This window comes from Xyrauchen texanus, chromosome 25, assembly GCF_025860055.1.
Source record: "Xyrauchen texanus isolate HMW12.3.18 chromosome 25, RBS_HiC_50CHRs, whole genome shotgun sequence".
Classification (NCBI taxonomy): domain Eukaryota; kingdom Metazoa; phylum Chordata; class Actinopteri; order Cypriniformes; family Catostomidae; genus Xyrauchen; species Xyrauchen texanus.
This window is the reverse complement of record NC_068300.1, coordinates 38094471-38115594: the sequence shown is the minus strand read 5'-3', so window position 1 is coordinate 38115594 and position 21124 is coordinate 38094471. Positions and strand designations below refer to the sequence as shown.

Below are 21124 nucleotides of genomic sequence, written 5' to 3'. Positions count from 1 at the left end.
GTCCTAATCAGCATGGAGGTGGATAAAGATAAGCCAGAGGTGCCAGTTTGAGAGAGAGAGAAAGAGAGAGAGAGAGACACACGTGACCGCTGTGTGTGTATCTGTGTGTTTGTTTGTTTAAGTTCATTAAATTACATTGACTGTTCTACCAGTTCCCGCCTCCTCCTTGCCCACCCTGAAGTCCTCACTGCTGCTGTCCGCCAGGGGATGGAGGAGTCACTGCCGAACACTGGGAGCTGGAGGAACTGCTTCTGTCAGCCAGAAAGCAGAGGAGCCATTACCGTCTGCCAGGGTTCGGAGGACTCACTGCAGTCCACCAGGGGAGGAGCAGCTGTCAACCGCAAATGGGGTGGAGGAGTGACTGAGGACCAGGTGACAGCGTGTCCTGGGACCGGCAAGTGAGTTTTTTTCTCTCTCTCTCTCTCGCTCTCTCTCTCTCTCTCCCTCACTCTTTCCCTCTCTTCTCTCGCTTCCCTCCCCTCTCCCAGGGCTCCAGAGAGGTGTGGAAACCTGCCAGCAGAAGGACATCCGGAAGGGCAACACCTCCCCTCCAGGAAGGGAGGGAAGGGGAGTATGTGGAGGTTTACCAGAGGTTTCACCGGCCTGAATCAGGCCGTGGGGGAGTGTGACGAGGGTGTGGCGGGGATGTGAGGACACACGCCATGAATTGTCCTAATCAGCCGTGGAAGGGGATAAAGATGAGCCACAGGTGCCAGTTCGAGAGAGACAAACGCGGCCACTGTGTGTGTGTTTGTCTGTGTGTTTTATTTGTCTAATTTAATTTATGTCATTAAATTTATGTTGACTGTTCCCACAACCTCCTTGCCCATCCTGAACCTATGGTAGAAAAATCCTTTATGATTAAGATAATGTATGTTTGACATAATATCTCTTGTATTCTCTTTTATGTTTGATAATGTGTTAATGCAAAGAATCCTTTTATCCTTTATTGTGGTCACACATTATACACACAATTTTTGCATGTATACAGTGAAATTTATTAGTTTTCACATATCCCAGCTAAGCTGGTGTCAGACATGATACGGCGCCCCTGGAGCAGATAGGGTTAAGGGCCTTGCTCAAGGGCCCAACAGTGGCATCTTGGTTGTGCTGGGGCTTGAACCCCCGTCCTTCTGGTCAGTAACCCTGAGCCTCAACCACTGAGCCACCACTGCCCTAATGTTGCAGTACATGCTCAAACAAGGTCACCCCAAGTGAAAAGTGCTGATGTATGTAAAGAGTCAAACAATATGTTTAAGTTGATGGCTAGGAGAATGATGTGTGTGAAAGTCTCTTATTGTGTGAAAGAGTCCCATGTACTAATGCATTTAAGTAGATATGTATGTAACTAGGATATGTGTCCGGAATGTGGGAAAGTCACCAGCTGTATGTATGTTTTTGCTGACATATGTTCTTTTATGCATAATGTATGTATGTCTTTGTCTTTTTAAAAAATAGAGAGATGGGGAATTTTCCAACAATAATTACCTAAAGTGAGAATTAAAATATATTGGTGGCATGGGAGAAGAGACTAGGGTAACTTTCCATTGGACAGAGATAACAGGTAGCAAGATAACAAAGGTATATAATTGAGTGCTTAAGAGGATAGAGGCGGGACAGACAGCTGGCTGAACTCATGTTTGTTGGTCTTCAATAAACTACAACTTTGGCATCTGGAACTCAAGACTCTGAGAGTTTTCTTCAACTTAGAGAGATTCATCGCGATATTCCACGACATACCCCGTTACAGCAGCTTGCTGTGTATGGGGCTGCGTAGCTGCAGACCATTCAGAGTGACCATGCTGACCCCTGTCCACTGCTGAAAGCACCTACAAGAGCTCCTTTCTCTCTGATCCAGTTAGATGTAAACATTTTGTAAAAAATTCTGGCTAACCGATTAAGTAAAGTTATGACATTTCATATACATATAGATCAGGTGGGTTTATTTGGGCCGCAGCTCTTCTGATTACATTAGGCGTTTCATCAATATCATGTGGTCAGTGGCGAATGATCAGACTCTGGTCGCTGCCATCTCACTTGACACTGAGGTATGACGCATAAGCTTTTTACTAGAGAGGAGAGCGGCACCTTCCCTGGAGGGATGGAGTCCGTCTCGCTTTAGCAGGTCAGGTCTACCTTCAGACATCCAGCCATTCAGTGACACTAATCTACTATAAACCTCGTCACCACGACGAGCAGGGAGGGGACCAGAGCATATTACAAGGAATTTGTTGTGGTGTTGTAGGTGCGTTCACACAGTCTCTAAATATATGAACAAGAATAAAAATATAAAGCAATATAAATATAAATATAAATATGTCCACGCAGTATCAATTAAAAGTAAGTATAGAATAAAAAGAGCAGAGTAGTGCAGTGAAATGTAGAGCCAGAGGTGGAGTGTGGAGAGTGTCAGGGTGGGTACCGGGCATTGTTGATAAGGCAAGTGGCGGATGGGAAGAAACTGTTCTTGTGGCGTGAGGTTTTTGTCCTGATGGACCTCAGCCTTCTGCCAGAGGGGAGTGATTCAAAGAGATTATGGCCAGGGTGGGAGAGATCAGCCACAATCTTTCCAGCATGCTTCAGGGTCTTGGAGTCCTACAGGTCCTGGAGCGGCAGCAGATTGCAGCCAATCACCTTCTCTGCAGAAAGGATGACACCCTGCTGTCTGCCCTTGTCCTTGGCAGTAGTAGCAGCGTACAAGATAGTGATGGAGGAAGTGAGGATGGACTCGATGATGGCTGTGTAGAAGTGCACCATCATTGACTTTGGCAGGTTGAATTTCTTCAGCTGCCGCAGGAAGTACATCCTCTGTTGTGCTTTCTTGATGAGGGCGCTGATGTTCAGCTCCCACTTGAGGTCCTGGGAGATGATAGTTCCCAGGAAGCGGAAAGACTCCACAGTGTCAATTGTGGAGTCGCAGAGGGTGATGGGGCCAGGTGCAGGTGAGGCTGAGTTCTTCCGGATGTCCACAACCATCTCCACTGTCTTTAGAGCGTTGAGCTCTAGGTTGTTTTGGTTGCACCAGGTCACCAGGTGGTCGACCTCCCACCTGTAGGCGGACTCGTCACCATCAGAGATGAGTCCGATGAGGGAGGTGTCGTCAGAAGCTTGACGGACTGGTGACTGGAAGTGCAACTGTTAGTGTAAAGGGAGAAGAGCAGAGGAGAAAGAACGCAGCCCTGAGGGGATACAGTGCTAATGGACTGTGAGTCGGAGACGTGTTTCCCCACCCTCACATGCTGCTTCCTGTCAGACAGGAAGTCAGTGATCCATCTGCAGGTGGAGTCAGGCACACTTAGCTGGGAGAGCGTCTCCTGGAGCAGAGCCGGGATGATGGTGTTAAAGGCAGAGCTGAAATCAACAAACAGAATCCTGGCATAGGTTCCTGTGGAGTCCAGGTGCTGGAGGATGTAGTGGAGGGCCAAGTTGACTGCATCATCTACAGACCTGTTGGCTCTGTATGCAAACTGAGGGGGTCCAGGAGGGGGTTGGTGATGACTTTGAGGTGAGAAAGCACAAGATGCTCAAAGGACTTCATCACCACAGAGGTCAGGGTGACGGGTCTGAAGTCGTTAAGTCCTGTGGTCCTTGACTTCTTGGGTACAGGGATGATAGTTGAAGACTTGAAGCAGGCTGGCACGTGACCTGTCTCCAGTGAGGTGTTGAAAATGTCTGTGAACACTGGAGACAGCTGATTAAGGGTTAAAACAGCAAACAGCGCAAGTGAAGCGTGCTCTGTGGGGGGCCCAGGTGGGCATTGGTGTAGCACCACCCCGGCAGAGTGCGTCCCTGGACGGGAGGTCCAGTGGCACCGTAAACCTGCTCAATCTCTTCCACCTCAGATAGGGGTACCCCGAGCTTAGTGAATCAGGCAGTTAGGGATTCAGATATTAGGTATAAAATAAAATAAAATACAATAGGGATTGTTTTGCCAGGGATGCATCAGGAGCGGTCCCAAGTAAATAAATAAATTATGACCTGAATTGGTATGGATCAGTATATGTGACCAGGATGTTTGTGAAGAATACTTTGTGGTGTATTGTGTAGAAATCCAGTATTGTTGCTGCTATAGTTAATTTATCCGTGTAAAATATTTAGTATTAGTAATTTTCAACTGTGAACAAGAAAAATGACTGATAAAGGGAATTTTCTGAGTAGTTCTGACCAAAACGAGGAGGGCACACGCTGTAAACAGCTCTGCTCTGACGAGCTCAAATCAAAGAAATGTGCACAGCTCATTAAGAAAATGGTCAGTCAGGGGTTTGATTCTGATTGGAACGTCATGCAGCAGATTGACTGGCTGCAGAACAAAAAAGACTCTGATAGGGCCAAATATCTATCCGTGTTTGCCTATTCATGGATTTGTAAACTGGGTGGTATACCTTTAAGCCATGAAAAGGCAATTCCAAATATGATGGACGGATGGTCTAGTTTGATTGCCCAGCGTGATAGAGTGGCAAAAATTATTGGGCATGAAGTCGGCTGTGATCTGTGTAGTTTGAGTAAGGGTTTCGAGGCTGTTTGTGAGAAGGCAGAAAATGCTGTGAAAAATGAGACAGTTCCCCGTGCTCCATTGGCCCCCACCTTCTCTTCTCAGACTGCTCAGGCAGCTGCTGCTTTCAGCGCTGCTGATCAGACTGATAATCAGAACGATGGGCCATATTCTGAGGCGCGCGGATTGTTGAATGTGGCTGTTTCGCGCCCCCCACCTTATGACATTTCGGAGATTCCTGCCGTGCAAGCAAAGCAGATTAAGCAAAAACCGGGGGGCGGAAATCTTGACTTGTCCCCAGAGAAATGTCTAAACCCATTGAGATGGCATTCGCCACCCCAATCCGACATCAGGCTTGGGGAGGATTGAATACTGAGATGGGTGTTGGCTGGGAGGATGGTCAATGGGTCAGACTCACAGCGGCTGAGAAAAACAGTTTGCTTGCAGGGTTGGAACCTTTTAAGTTGTATAACCCAAACAAAATTCTATAGGACAGGCTTAAGGCCGTTGCTAGGCAACAGAATCTGGGGATGGCAGATATACAGTCTTTGGTTGAGGGTTTGGTTCCCACCAGCAAATTAAGGGCGGTTCAGATTGCTCCTTTCCACCCCAGAGTCCCCACAGATTGGCCTGAGTTTTGTGAAGCTTACTCAGATTACAAGTTACGCGTGAAAGATATTTTGGGTCGGGGGTCTTTTCCCTGGACCAGTGTGACACAGATTAAACACAGGGCTGGCTGAAAACCCCTTAGAATACATTGAGCTTCAGCATAGCCTATGAAACGTACTGTGCTGCAAACAACAACGCAGAAGATCTTGATTCTGCCATAGTGATAGAATCCGCTACAGGCGGATTGAATAAACAATACCGAGACATGTTGTTGAACAGTGCCATTGACATCAGATATTGGGAGGATTTGCTTCGTTGGTGCTCTGTAAGCTGGAGCCGTTTGCAAACACGTGATGATGATGTTAATATCTGCTGTGTCAGTTGAAGTGGAAATGAGTCCCCGCAATAACATAACCTGCTATAATTGTGACGAGAGTGGTCATACCTCTAGAGATTGTACCAAGCCTGTTGCCAGATGCAGAAATTGTAACAGAGAGGGCCACATTGCTAGACATTGTCGTAGTGGTAAACAAAAAAATCACAGAAATGAGAAAAAGGAAGGTCCTAAAAATGATGTTTCTGTCAACAGTGATGCTCGAGCTTAACTCTCTGACTACAGCTGAGCTCAAAAAGCTGAGGCAGCTGATAGGGGACGAATAGGGGTCAGCGGCCTCCGGTTCATGTAATTATGCAGACACCCGCCCATTCATACATGCGTTGTTTTTGATTGACACGGGCGCGACTGTATCAATTACAGATCTCGATCTTGAGATCACTTCTGAAACTTTGTATATAGAAGGTCTAAATGGCACAAATGTATATCATAAATCTGTTCCTATCCCTCTAACCATTTCTAACTCTGAAAAAGTCTATTGGACTGAATTTTGGGTAGGGAAAAATACTGTAGGGACTCTAATTGGTGTTGACATTCTGAAAGAACTCGAAGCTGATGTTTTGCTTTCTCAAGATAAGCTAGTGCTTGGCTGCAATGAAACAATTCGCTTATCTCAGAGTGGCCCCCACCATGAGCAGAGATGTGCAGTGGCTGAACCTGCTAGTCTAACTGAAACTCGCCCTGAGTGGAAGTTTATAATTTCCAAATTTCCTGATGTATGGGCAAAAGATAAATATGATTGTGGTTTAGCACAGATTCAGCCATTGAGCATCCCAGGTCCTTTGCATGAAGCCAGAAGACAATATCCTTTGAAAAATGAGGCTCGAGGGGGAGCTGACACTGTTGAAGATGAACTATGCAAACGGGGGATTGTGATTCCCTGCTCCTCTCCCACTAACTCTCCCATGTGGCCTGTCAAAAAGCCGGATGGGAGCCGGCATTTGACCATTGATTACACTTCTCTGAATTCAGTGTCTGAGAAAATGCACCCACTGGTGGCCAACCCCGCAACTATCCTACACGAGATAGGATCTGAACATTATATTTTTACTGCTTTAGACATTTCTAATGGTTTTTGGACTTGTCCCCTAGCCAAGGAGGACCAAGGCAGATTTTCTTTCACCAGCAGGGGTCGCCAATGGACACGGAGTCGTTTGCCACAAGGTTTCTGCAACTCACCCACACTGTTTCATCAGGTACTAGCATCCTTCATCGATCCGGTAAGAAAACAAATTGAATATGACGGATCTGTTGTCCTACAATATGTGGATGACATTTTAATTGCTAGTCCAACCAAGTTCAAACATTTGGCTGCTGTACAGACTTTTTTGAATGCCCTCCAAAACGGGGGATTCAAAGTGAACTTGAAGAAAGCACAGCTAGCACTGCCTGAAGTGACTTATTTGGGGCAAATTGTGGGTGTGCACGGCAGACGCATCACTCCTGAACGAGTTAAAGCTATCATTGAACTTCCAAAACCAAACACGGTTACTGGTCTAAGGCAAGTAATGGGTCTTTTGAATTACTGCCGCCAGTATGTTTCTGCTAGAACTGAACCAATGTCTTTGTATCATGGTTTGGCACATGCAGGTCCTGAAAAACTACATGCAATGATTTCCAAAACCTGGTGGTGGCCCCGACTGAGGGCTTTTTGCAATGATTTTTGTAAGAGATGTCTAGTATGCCTTAAGGTTAATTCTTCTTCTAAGCTGAAAATTCCCTTAGGACATGCCCCTCGACCTCAAGGGCCGTGGACACACCTCCAAATTGATTTCATAGGTCCACTGCCCCCTAGTGGAGGTTTTACATACATTCTAATGTTTGTTGATCTGTTTTCCAGATGGGTTGAGGCATTTCCACTGAGAAACTGCACCGCAGATGCAACCGCCAAGATTATGTTGAATGAAGATTTCCCAAGATGGGGTTTGCCCTTACAAATTGATTCAGATCAGGGTACACATTTTACTGGGAAGGTGATGAAAAATGTCAAGAAATTGATGGGGGTGAGGCAACACTTTCACATTCCATTTAGGCCCCAATCTAGCGGATCTATTGAACGCACTAATCGTACACTTAAAACTTCATTGAGAAAGAGATTGTTGGAGTGGGGGAAAGGGTGGAATGCGGCTGTCCCAGCGATTTTGTTAAGCATGAGAGCCAGCCCTAACAAGACTACACAGCTCAGCCCTTTTGAGGTAATGACAGGTCGCTACATGCGGCTGCCCTGGGATGCCCCCTTGCAACATGAGGGACCATCCAGGCCTTTGAAAGACGCTTTACAAAATTATCTGAAAGCTTTGGATGACAGTCTGTGAGACACACGGGTTAGTGTTAGCACACGACAAGCAGATCGAGATAATGTTGAGCAAAAAGACATGCCTGCTTTGCCTGGAATAGTTGACAATGTAATGTTACAGCGGGAGATAGTTTCCCCCTTAGGTCCGAAATTTGATGGGCCTTATCAGGTGGTATTGACCACTAACACCTCTGTTCTACTGGACAGGGGGGTTTTGGGTACCGTATGGAGACATTGGTCACAGGTGAAACCACTTGAAAAGTGTAACAACTTACTACCTCGGGATCATTAAATGTCTGTCGTGTATGTTAAAATTCTAGAATTCTAGAACAAATGTTTTATCATTACAGATGGCTGAATCCGACGACATACTGAAGCTGCTAATTCTTCAAGAAGAATGCGACTTTGTGGAGATGGCACTCAAACTTAGCGGCCCACCTTTCACTGTGGGTGTGGAAGATGAGGACTTTGAAGCTCCTCCCACAGTGGACATCTCCAAGCCTTCCACGGCCCCAGTCTCCAAGCCTTCCACGGCCCCTGTCTCCAAGGTAACTCCACACCATTCAACTTCCCTCAATATTTTTTTTTGGGGGGGGCTCACCCGATCCTGTGTCCTGTGGCAGATTCACTGCTGCAGTCAGCAGCAGCGGCCACGGTCAGCGAGCCAGAGCCCACGCCTGCCACCTGGGGGATGGAACTTTGACTTTTCACAAGAGATTGTGGGAGAAAGATTTGAACTTGGTATTGGAGGAAGGAGTGTGGACTAGGATTCTAAAAAACATCAAGTCTACATCTAGAGATGCAAGGGTGCATCTGATGTGATTTAAGATTTTGCATTGATTATATTGGACCCCCCTCTAGATTGTATAGTCTGGGTTTAAAAGACACACCCACCTGTTGGCGATGCCAGTTGGAGGATGGAGATTTAATACATGCCTTCTGGTCTTGTTTGAGGATTCAGGAGTTTTGGTTGAGAGTCCAGAATTTTGTTTGTGTGGTCCTGGGCACTCATGTTCTGTTCTGTCCTGTCCAAGACTTTGTTTGTTGGGTGATGGGGCAGTTATTGATATAGCCAATGGGTATGTAAAGAGGTGGGTTCTCACCGGCAGTTATTGATATAGACGATGGGTATGTAAAGAGGTGGGTCCTCACCGGCGTGATGATCGGGAGACTTTAATTTTGAGGGGATGGAAATTAATGAGCCACTGCCAAGGTTGGGGGAGTTCCATTCAGGCCGCTAAAATGCAGAGGGGTGTTCCATCTGCCAAGGGTCAGAGGACTGGCTCTTGTCCGCCCGGGGAGGAGCGGTTGTCATCCACCAGAGCATGGAGGAGTGATCGAGGACCAGGCAATGGTGTGTCTGGGGAAACCAGTATCCTAGCAAAGATGTGACATTATGCTGCCTGTCCAAAACCAGTTTCTGGAGGTACCTTCAAATGAAAACGCTGTCTGTTGAGTCATTGACTGATAGGCAGCGAGGCAACAAGACAGCTAACTTTGGTTTTGGACGCAGCCTATGTGTCCGTCCAGTACCGCCGCTCCCTACATACATATTACGCAGTCTGCATAGGGCACCAATTCCCTAGGGGGGCACCATCTTACCCTAGGAGGGCACCAGAAAGTCCACCGGCTACCCTTACCTGCACGTTATACATTATTCAAGGACCCGAAAGCAGTTGCAGAACACAGACGATCGCTTCATACTCATATCACGCATATCACGTAAAATGCAAACAAAAACTTTGGCACACAGAGCAATATGAAACCGCAAACTGTCTCATTAATTCTACATGTTTATGTGTCTAAGCAGTTCATGGTAATATACATGTATTTAGATTTTGTTTATCCTCTGTATGATAAATAATTTTGGTACTGTATTTGGTCACCACTTGAAGAAAAACCAGTTGAAAATAACTTACTTGTCTTAAATCAAAACTTCTCAAATTTGGGTTTTGTATGTGTGTTGGGAAAGATGCTCATCTACAGTAATTTGAGGTGAGAGTTAAATGAAGAAACTGTGATTATGTTAAATGATAGTGTGGCCTAAAATAAGCTTTCATTTGGGTGTTTGTGTTTGAACTTGATAAATGGGAAGATACTGCCAACATATGTGTGCGTATCTTGAAAAATGCACTCTGATAGTCCTTAAATTTAAATTAAAAAGCAATATAATTCAAACGAATATTTAAATGTTCTGGGGAAAATGAGTGAAATGCCTTTTCTTAACTCATTGCCATAATGCTCAGGTGTTGTGGATGTTTGCTAGAGCATTGCTGTGCAAAGTTGTTTTGTGTGCTTTTTTCCATAAGACTGTTCAATATGAGTCACATTAGAATAAAGCAAATAAAAATTTAAAAGATAACATTTGCACATTTTGCTGAGTCTGTGTGTTAGTCTGTCTGACTTTGGTTTGGACTCTAAGGCCACGTACACATTGTAAAGTTTTGTTAGTGACAATATAAATATGGGATTAATCTCGTGTAGACAGACATCCAACTACAGCAAAAGATCTGGACTCTATTACAGCTTTAAATGGCCAAGAACCACACACTTTGACAGGAAGAGCCATGATCACTTTCTGGTTTCCAATGGACCAGAATTCATGTTTCTCCTGTGTTTCTGAGGCTGCTCACACAACCCGCTATCAGTAGGATAAGGTAAATGCTTAAGAACTTCAAAGATGTCTGATGAGAGATGCCACAAGTCAGTAAGTAGAATGGGATCACTGTCAGGGTACTGGAACATTCGGTTTCAAACATGCATAGATCCCTTTAATCTGTGCATTAGATCAGTATTTAAAGTAATTTGCATAAAAACTTTCACTATACTAAAGAGGCAAACTGCCTCACTACAGCATAAATTGTGATTGTTTCGTCTGCAACAGATTATGTCTTATGAGCTTGTCATCTGTGTCATTGTACAACTTTGCAGGTTCAGTGAATCTGTTTTTGATTTTGGTTTAGAAAGCCAGCCCATAAAAAGTAGAAACATTACTCATATAATCAGAATCTACAATTAATCTCTGTAAAAAGATATTTATATAAAAAATATGCATTTAAACTGAATGGATGGCTATTATTCTTACATGGGCTGGAATGAAGATTGACATGAGCCACTTTCACACATGGAACCTGGTAAATTGCAGTTAAATTAATGGATTGCCATTACTGGTAAATGTACCATATCGGCTATTCAGAATGCCATTACAGTGGGGATATCTTCAAACCCCTGCCGCTAAGTTGGAGAAAGGCTTAATACACACCGCACATATCCCCATTTCTTGTAGCATACTCTGCATTCACTGCAATGTTACTGATAAACTTGCGTTTATCAAGGCGGGCATACTTAATCTGTTGCTCAGTGCTGTTGTACTGCTCTAATATCTCAGATAGTTGATGCTGTTCAGGTTGCAGCTTGTCTAGCTGGCATATCAGCCTTGTGCGTTCTTGAAATTTTAGCCATGTGACGTCCTGGATCTATTGCTTCTAGTATCACAAAGCCAAGAGTTCTAGAGTGAACTGTCTATTAGCCATCTGCAAAAGCTGTTTATGTATGATAAAACAAGCTATAATGGTGCTTCAAGGGACCAATGGGCAATTAAGCAGACAAGAATATTTCAAATATGCACTCAATTAGCACTTTATTAGGAACACTATGGTCCTGATAAAGTGCCAGACATGGTCTTCTGCTGATGTAGCCCATCCGCCTCATGTTGTGCATTCTGAGATGCTATTCAACTCACTACAATTGTACAGAGTGGTTATCTAAGTTACAGTAGCTTTTTTGTCAGCTTGAAACAGTCTAGCCATTCTCTGTTGACCTATCTCATCATTAAGACATTTCCATCCACAAAACTGCCGTTCGCTGGATGTTTTTGGAAAATACCAGGAGAACAGCAGTTAAAATATACTCAAACAAGCCCATCTGGCACCAACAATCATGCCATGGTCGAAATCACTGAGATCACATTTTTCCCCATTCTGATGGTTGATGTTCACATCAACTGAAGCACCTGACCCGTACTGTTTTTAACTAAAACAAATATATAACTCTATATATGTCTGTAAAGGGATTAATGGAAAGGAGGAGACGAGAAACAGCTTGAGAATATAAATAATAGTTTAATATAAAACAAGATGTTGGACAGCTGTCCGTAAATCTCTCTCTCTCTCTCTCTCTCTCTCTCTCTCGCACTGCAGCTTCCAGTCGTTCTTTATCCCTCTCTGAGGCTTGATTAGCCTGATTAGGGGCCGGGTGTGTGGAATCACAATCCGGCCCCGCCCTCCCACAATTATTGTTAATTTTCCTTCTATTTCCTCTTTGATATAGACTTCATATATAAAATGTATGGAGCATGCACATAACACAGGCCTCCTTACCTGTACCCACAATTGAAAAAGGCTTGCTCGGTCACTTAAAACTTGTTCAGAAAGAGCATGTTTGTAACATTTACTATTACATATTAAAAACTGAAGTCAAGAGACACATAGCCTACTTTACTAGTAGCTAATAGGGAGCTCATTCATGCTCCTGTGACATTGCTATCAGATTTCAGACCAGCTGAGCTTCAGAGGTAGTGTTTAAGTTGACTGTTGGTAAAAGCACTTTTAACCTTTAAACTAGTTCTTATTAATTGTTTGTCCTGTCAGTCTCAATCCAGGCTTTCAGTGGTTTGTTTGGTGTATGTGAAAAACAGGAATCAATAATTTCTTGCATGCCTTGATAGCAACCTGGGGCTGGATGTATAAAACTTCTCAAAAATGCTCTTAAGCTTTGAAGTATCAAACAATTCTTAGTAAAGAGTAGGACTTATGTAAGAGTAGAAGCTTTTTATATAAATGCTAAATGCAACTTTTAGCCAAGTCTAAGACTGAATCTTAAATTCTGACTGAAATTCACTTAAGTGTTGTGAAATAAAGACTACAATGATGTTTCTGGCTACCCTTAAACACTGAATCAGCCAATAGTGAGCCAGCAAAGATAATATGTCCCAACTGGTAAGCCATCATTCATTTATTCATTCATGATTGAATACATCACATTATAAAACAATATTTTGATTATAGGTTATTTTCCATTGATTCACTTTTTGATTAATCAAAAGAGAAAGCCAAATTTAATTTGGCCTATTTGAAGTAACAATGACTCGCTTGATATTTTGGACAAGTAGTTTTGCAAAATGGAAATGGAAACCTGCATGACTTTGAGTTTATAATATACAAATGTAACCGGTCCTTCCGATCCACTCCGTGCGGGTTTCGAACCAGGGTCTCCGGCAAGAAAACACTATGCAATAAATGCTGTTGATTGAGCTTAACTTGTATTTAATCCGGAATATTCCTTTAATGATGTCATTTGCACTGTTATCCAGAGGGCTCCGCTCCCAGTGCTGTTATTTTTGATTGATGACTGGAAAGAATTAGAGATGTAATTTTATTTTGGCAGAAGAAACAACCTGTCCACAGTTTAGTTAAACAGAACATTGATGAATGTCGTGCATATGCGTGAAAGAGAGAGAGTGAGAGATAAATCTGGTAATGTATTATCTATACATATTTGATGATCTGGTTTCTCATAAAATGAAAACTCACTTGTGATGCTGATGCAGTTTAATAAGGGCTGAGTTTATGCTGTGGTTTGTTCACAACAGATTGAAATTAAAATTTAAAATGTCCAACGTGGCATGAATAGAGAGTGTGTCAGAGAGTTATACATCTTAATATATGTGGGTGTTGAAGCCTCATAATAATCATATATCATTTTTTTAGAAACATTTCAGAGACTTCAGAGATTTAAATCAAAGCCGCAATGTGCAAATTGTAGTGTACTGTAAATAGCCGACAATCCCTGTGGAGCAACCTGGGATTAAATGTCTTGCTCGGTGGCAACAGAGTGGCTAATTAGCCAGCAGTAGAAATTGTCATCTATGCCAGAGAGATGCATCACATACCTCTATGATCAACTGTCCACACTGGAAAACAGGTTGTGGCCAGGCCCTGATGCTTACATCTGAATTCAGTGGTCAAGGCAAAATGAGAGGTGAAAACAGTTGGAGACACAGCAAAAGACAGCTGAGAAGTGACCTGAGAAGTGACCTGAGAAGTGACAAATATGTAACATTTAAAAATGTATGTCTATATGTATGTGAATGTATGCAACTTCATACATCCCTTAAAAACCACTCACCTCGAGAGATGGCTCAGAAAAGTGAAGTTAGTTCTGTGAAAAGCTCTAGCATCATTTGTTTGAAGATGCCACTTGATCTGATATTTTGTTATCCAATGTAATGACATTTATGCTGTATAATATAAGTGTGTAGCTTATAAGTGTTTTTATAAGAGTGAGACTTTAATGCCCGTTTTTTCCCCATTCTTTATCACCTCGCACATGATCGACCGCTTTGCCTTTAAAGTATACCATTTTAACCACAAGCGAATATGAATGCGTTCGACGACTGCTTTGTGAAACTCTTTTAGAACAATGACTGGCAGGTGCATGCACCAACAACGCGCACAGATGAGGACTGTCCATGTGTCGAGAAAATCTGGGCAGCGCATAGCCAAAGTTTGCTTCACACTTTATGTGTGCATTCCGATCTATAGCACGGACAACCAAGGTTACTTTGGCCTTTAAACCCAGGTATACTTAGTTTTTCCGCATTCCGGATCGGATTGCACTCAGTCGACCATTTTGCCTTTCGGTATACTCTTTTGATGGCAAGCAAATACGAACGTGTTAGACACATGCGCACTACGACTGCTTTGTGATGCTCTTTTAGTACAGTCCATGGCAGGCACATGCATGAAAAGATGTGCAGAGAAGAGGACTGTCCATGTGCGGCTCAGATTTTCACGGCACGTGGGCAGTGTGTGCCGATGATGAAATTTGAGTCTCGCTTATAGCAAAGCGGACAACCAAAGCATAATTTGGGCTTAAAGGTCAGTATAGCCAATGTTTACACCAAATACACTCATCTTTGAGTAACCATGATAAATTGCTCATTTGGAACAGAAAATCACTTGCCAATATATTAAACACAGTTGAAAGCTATTTGGTTCATTAAATGAAGCTTAACTTTGTTTTTGAGTTGCCACAGTATACAATAGACTGACATGTCTTGAGGTCAATATTAGGTCAAAAATGGCAAAAAAGAAACAGCTTTCTCTAGAAACTCGTCAGTGAATCGTTGTTTTGAGGAATGGAGGCTATACAATGCTTGAAATTGCCCCAAAAAACTGAAGATTTCATACAAAGTTGTACACTACATTCTTCAAAGGACAACTGTCTCTTACAAGGCCAGAAAGAGATGTGGAAGGCCAGATGTACAACTAAACAAAAGGATAAGTACATCAGAGTCTCTAGTTTGAGAAATAGATTCCTCACATGTCCTCCGCTGACAGCTTCATTGAATTCTACCCGCTAAACACCAGTTTCATGTACAACAGTAAAGAGAAGACTCAGGGGTGCAGGCCTTATGGGAAGAATTGCATAGAAAAAAACACTTTTGAAACAGAAAAACAAAAAGAAAAGGTTAGAGTGGGCAAAGAAACACAGTCATTGGACAACAGATAATTGGAAAAGGGTGTTATGGATCTAAACCTCATTGAGCTTTTGTGGGATCAGCTAGACTGTAAGGTGCGTGAGAATTGCCCGACAAGACAGTCACATCTATGGTAAGCTTTTTTTTTTTTGTAATAGTAATTTTTCACGTTATTAATGTCTTGATTATACATTGTGATCAGTTGAATGCTACTTTGGTGAATAAAAGTAACAATTTCTTTCCATAAGATCAAATTCTGTAAATTATTCCAAACTTTTGCCCGCCAGTGTGTGTGTGTGTGTGTGTGTGTGTATACACAATATTTAGAAGTATGAGGAAACATCTAAAAAAGCAAAAAATGACAAACAAATGTGTGTTTGTTTTAACCACTGTGAAATAAGAGTTGATCTTTTTAAGCATAGTCAGAGGATCAAATAAAATATGGTGGTCGATGGATCCTTCTAGACATTTAGCATGAACTCTGAAACGCAGTTTCACGAATTTACAGTTGGAACTTTTCTGAGGAATATATAAAATCAATGTGAACCCGCTTTAACCCAACAAAAAAACAGCCTGTAGCCTCGCTGGGTGTGTTTGCCACATATGATAAAAGTGTATTCGCCCTCTGGTCGCTCCCGCCTCTATCGCGCGGTGAACACTTCATCACAACACTGACGTTCACTGAGCAGCTCACGGGTAAAACTAGCTGAAATCTGGATGCATGTAGTCACTGTAGTCAGAAGAGTCAACCGCTGTGGATATTTTTGTATTTTCTCTTTGGGGTCATACAATTTGAAGGTGAGTTTGTGATTTTATTATTTATTTTATTAGTTCAGTAGAGCACCGATTTGAAATTATTAACAGATGCTACAACGATGATCCACATTTCAATCAGGCGGAGACGATTTGTTTTGCACAGCATTATTTATACACAGCGTTATTTAATTATTTAAAAAAAATAGAGCATGAATAACTCACTTCCTGACCTCTTAACTGTATTATTTATTCACTTTACTAGGCGATATTATATAAAGTAAGTCATTATCTTTAGCCCTAGTCACTCAATTTATTACTCATTAAATGTACCAAGAACGACAAAATCTCTGTTCTTTCCTATTTACAGCATTATTCATTTGCATTAGGCTACTGAAATTAATCAACAACAAAAGTCTCGTGTTTTCACAGTATTATTCAGTCACACATTACTACTGATCGTATGACTGAATTACAATCATTTAACTTTACCTGGATAACATAGAATTTAAAGGAATATTCCGGGTTCAATACAAGTTAAGCTCAATGGACAGACTTTTGTGGCATAATTTTGATTACCGCAAAAATAAATCTTAAAAGGACTTGTTCCTCCTTTTATTAAAAAAAAGCAAATATGGAGTTTACAGTGAGACACTTACAATGGAAGTGATTGGGGAAAATAAAAGTGAACGTGACTAATATTTGGAGGCTTTAAACATAAATGTGAAACTTGTAATTTTATAAAAGCACTTACATTAATTATTCTGTTAAAACTTGTGTATTATTTGAGCTGCAAAGTTTAGTCTTTTTTTTTTTTTTTACCATCGTTTTAGGTTTTGTTGACATTACAGCATTATGGATACAACGTTGTAAAATTGGCTGTAACTTTACACAGAAGAAGTTAGTAGGCCTAAGTGATTTTATCATGTTTACACATGATACAAAAGTATTTTAATGTAAAAAGAAAAAATGATTGGCCCCCATTCACTTCCATTGCAAGTGCCTCATTGGATCCTCGATTTTTGGAACCACAAATGTTTATGATTGAGCTTAACTTGTATTGAACCCTTTAACATTTCCCTTTAATGAATAAAATATTTTAAGACATAAAATATTATAAAAGTACATTTCTATTTATTTATTATTTTTTATTTTTTAGCAAATGCAAAAAGCTGAATAGGCACCAAATTGCCTTTTTAAAAACATCGGGGAAAAAAACCTTGCAAACTTCTTAAATGTTTTATAACACAGGGGTTCTTGTATCAGATCAGTAACACCCTTTATAGACTTCCATCTGCTGTGTCACTGCTGGCCTTGCACACTTGCCATGGCTCAAGTCTCCTCAGCACCTTTTACTTAATTTTTACTTACATTTTCATTTATTCATTTTTTTTAGTCAACAAAACACTGAGCGCATTTACAAGCACTTTCTATTGATAACTATCAAAAATCTGCTTATTTATAAAAATAAAAAAAGCCAAAACAAGAAGCCACATGTGATTTTAAATCATCAGATTTTTCTCTGCTTTTCATGTCAAAACACAAATAGGCATGCATGCAACATTTTCACACATTGAGTAAGCTGGTAAGATCGCAGGTAAATGTGTTTACAAGCAATGTGAAATCGGTTAAACACACCAGAAGAGCACAGCTTATGTGGTCATGTTAATGCATTTGAGGCATTCTAACAGATTTTTTGAAGAACAGGACACATCACCATTTACACCTGGTCATAATATGCGTGCATTTCTTTTGATCACGTTTTGTGTTTGGATTTTGAGGGGAGTGCCTTTGATTTCATGGTGACATCAATCGCTATGTCAGCATTACAGAATGATTCTAATGATTATATTCAACACGTGTGCATGGAACAGACCAGATGACAATCGTTATGGAGCCCTACATCATATCAGCAAGTCACCACAGCAGAGAGAATTAAACATTTCAGGGAGTACAGTGGGAAAAAGGAAATATAAATACACAATAAAATATACCCATACACACCAATATAGAATATCGACTATTGGACAATTCCACAAAAATATCATCCATACAATGGAAAAATGCTAATTTCAATCTTATTTCAATTCATCATTCAGACTTGATGGGTATTATAACATAATATAATATATCTCAGATATTGAAGTCTGCAGGTTTCAAAGTGTTTTAGATGGTTTCCCCTCATGATGCAAGTGCTGCTTAACAACTGTCCCGTCCGTAACAAAGAGATATCACATCCGTAACATTGTTTTTTCCCCATTTATGTAAAAACGACAATGATTAAAAACTAAATATGACATATTCTTTGGCGTGCCAACCATCCTACATTATGTGGTTATTATTGGACTGTATGTCTATCCTCACAACCTTGTTTTCATTCACAAAAAATGATGGCATACCCTGACCATACCAGGGTCTTGAAGATCAGCCTCTTAACTTCTGAACTCTTTCTCTTAACCCTCAGGTCGAGAAGCAAAATGACAAGTTCTCTGTCTCTCCTGTTCGGTCTGACAACATTGGCTGTGGTTTCATCGCTGGTCTACAGTAGTGCTTCTAGCTCTAAGAATGAAGAAGACTGTCACTTGTCGCAGATGGCGGTCCCAATGATTCTAGACCAAACCACTGTGAGGCTTCAAAGCCCAGAATTCATTGCTGATGATGTCAATGAGCCACGAGTAACGTGTGGGATCAAGTGCCAAAAGAACCTGCCAGAGCGGAGTCCTGCTGAGCTGAATCGACTATTGTCTTATGAAACAATCTACGAGAACGGAACGCGCACCTTCACCAAAATCAAACTGGAAGGGCTCAACGAATTAAGGAATGTATCTTCAGTTTTCTGCAATCCAGGTCACCTCAAACGCAGAAAACGTCAGGTCTATGGCATGGACGGACGCTTTGTGATCACAGATAAACACTTTACAACCAACTACCCGTTTTCAGCCTCTGTGAAGCTCTCTACTGGATGCTCTGGGATCCTGGTTTCTCCAAGACACGTACTGACTGCTGCACACTGTGTCCATGATGGCCAAGGCTACCTTAAAGGGACCAGGAAGCTCAGAGTTGGTATCCTGAAACTTCACTCCAAGCGTAGTGGAGGACGCCAACGAGGAGGCAGGAGGAGAGGAGAAAAGAGGAAAGAAAGTGAAGTGGGAAATGAAGAAGATGCAGCCACTGAAAGAGGGCAAGTTAAAAGAGAATGGGAACACAAGCGGAAAAGGAAGAACCATTTCAGGCGTAGTTCTGATTCATATCAGTCCAGATTAACAGGTACAGATTCCAGACAGCCAATGTTCCGGTGGACACGCACCAAAGTAATACAAGTGCCTACTGGCTGGATGATGAGAGTAGGCAATGAGGTCTCGATTGATTTTGATTACGCCCTACTAGAGCTCAAACGACCCCATAAGATGAAGTACATGGAATTAGGAGTTCCTGTTGTCAGGGACATCCCTGCAGGTAGAATCCACTTCTCAGGTTTTGATAATGATCAGTCAGGTGTGGTCTACCGATTCTGTTCAGTTCTCGAAGAATCAAATGACCTCATGTACCAGTACTGTGATGCACAAAAGGGGTCCAGTGGAGCTGGTGTGTACGTAAGGCTAAGAGAGCCAGACAGGAGTATTGGAGGAAAAGAGAAATGGAAGAGGAAGGTAATTGGTGTGTTCTCTGGACACCAATGGTTGGATGTTGATGGAATACAGAAGGACTATAATGTGGCTATCAGAATAACACCTGCAAAATATGCCCAGATATGCCACTGGATCCATGGAAATGCCAGCCAGTGTAGATTGGCCTGAGAAGTCACTGAATACACATTCTCTGGTGAAAGTAACCGCATATATCACATCTAACTTGGTGTCAACAGGTCCTAGACTGCTGGGATGGTCTTTGGATAGAAGCACTTTTGAACACTAGTCATGTTTGTTGCCAAACAGCCATGACCTTGACTGGGTTTTAATACCGCACACACGCAACCATAGGATCTCTGGAGGGAGTTTATTTCTGTTGGTATTGTAATGTCATGTTCAAGGCCATGTTTATGTCCCAATACCAACATCCCCAGCTGAGGATACTTGTTCAAAATTTTCCTGTAGTTATTAGGAAATTACATAAAATTTATATGAACAGTAAATGTGGGTATTTTTCAAAAGTTTCTCCAGCAGATACCAAATCATTGGACATTTGTTCAACCATTTCCAATTAAGTAATTATAGTCTTAACTGTATTAGTATTTAATTTAATGCATTTGTCTTATAAAGCAAATTCACTTTCAGTTCATTCAATAATTTTAAATGCATTACAAGTTACCTTCATCTGTTTTCAAATGCACTGCTTTATGCTGTAATCTGCTGAACTGCTACAAAGCACACCTGGTATTAACATGCATTTTGGGTGATTATTTAAAATGGGACAATGCTAGAGACCAGTGTAAATGGGATACAAAACATTTGATAGTCCTCCACTTCAACCTCATTCAGAGGTAGCTGAAAGTGGTTGAAAACCACTCCGGGGACACTTATCCATTCAAACAGTAATGAAATGCCACCTCATCACCCTTATATCAATCAAAATAAAAGTTTAAAACTTCACCAGTTACATGTGGCTTTAAAAAGGAAATGATCATCTAAATTGAAAATTTTGAAAACTAATACATTCAAGCACAACACTTATCTGTTTTGCTACATATCAATATCTGGCATAAGCAGACACATCTGAAGGTCAGTTAATAGAAGTACTCCACTAAAACAATTTAGCTCCAAACGTCATGTTTGCACTTTATTAAGTACAAGTGTAATTAAGATATACCTGCACCAGATTTAAGCACCTTTTCCTCACTTTAATTTGTGCACTTTATAATCATTATTTAATACACTGACGTAGTGTGTGATGTCTCTAAAAGAGACGCAACGCATATCACCACCAGGTGTAAATGGTGATGGGTGATGTGATTGTCCACTTGTGAACAGATCTCCCAAAATGCATCTTAATACTAGGTGGAAACAGTATTAAAGAATTTTCCTTTTACTGAAATAACCAGTA

The 21124-nt window shown here is 41.6% G+C and overlaps 1 protein-coding gene across 1 annotated transcript; it reads left to right on the top strand.

The window, feature by feature from the left end:
- Positions 1–15983: 15983 nt before the first annotated feature.
- Positions 15984–20996, top strand: LOC127619163 (inactive serine protease 35-like). The gene is made up of 2 exons (XM_052091948.1): positions 15984–16129; positions 18549–20996. Exon 2 carries the CDS (start codon positions 18562–18564, stop codon positions 19879–19881), a length of 1320 nt encoding a protein of 439 aa, XP_051947908.1. The 5' UTR covers positions 15984–16129; positions 18549–18561; the 3' UTR covers positions 19882–20996.
- Positions 20997–21124: the final 128 nt, after the last annotated feature.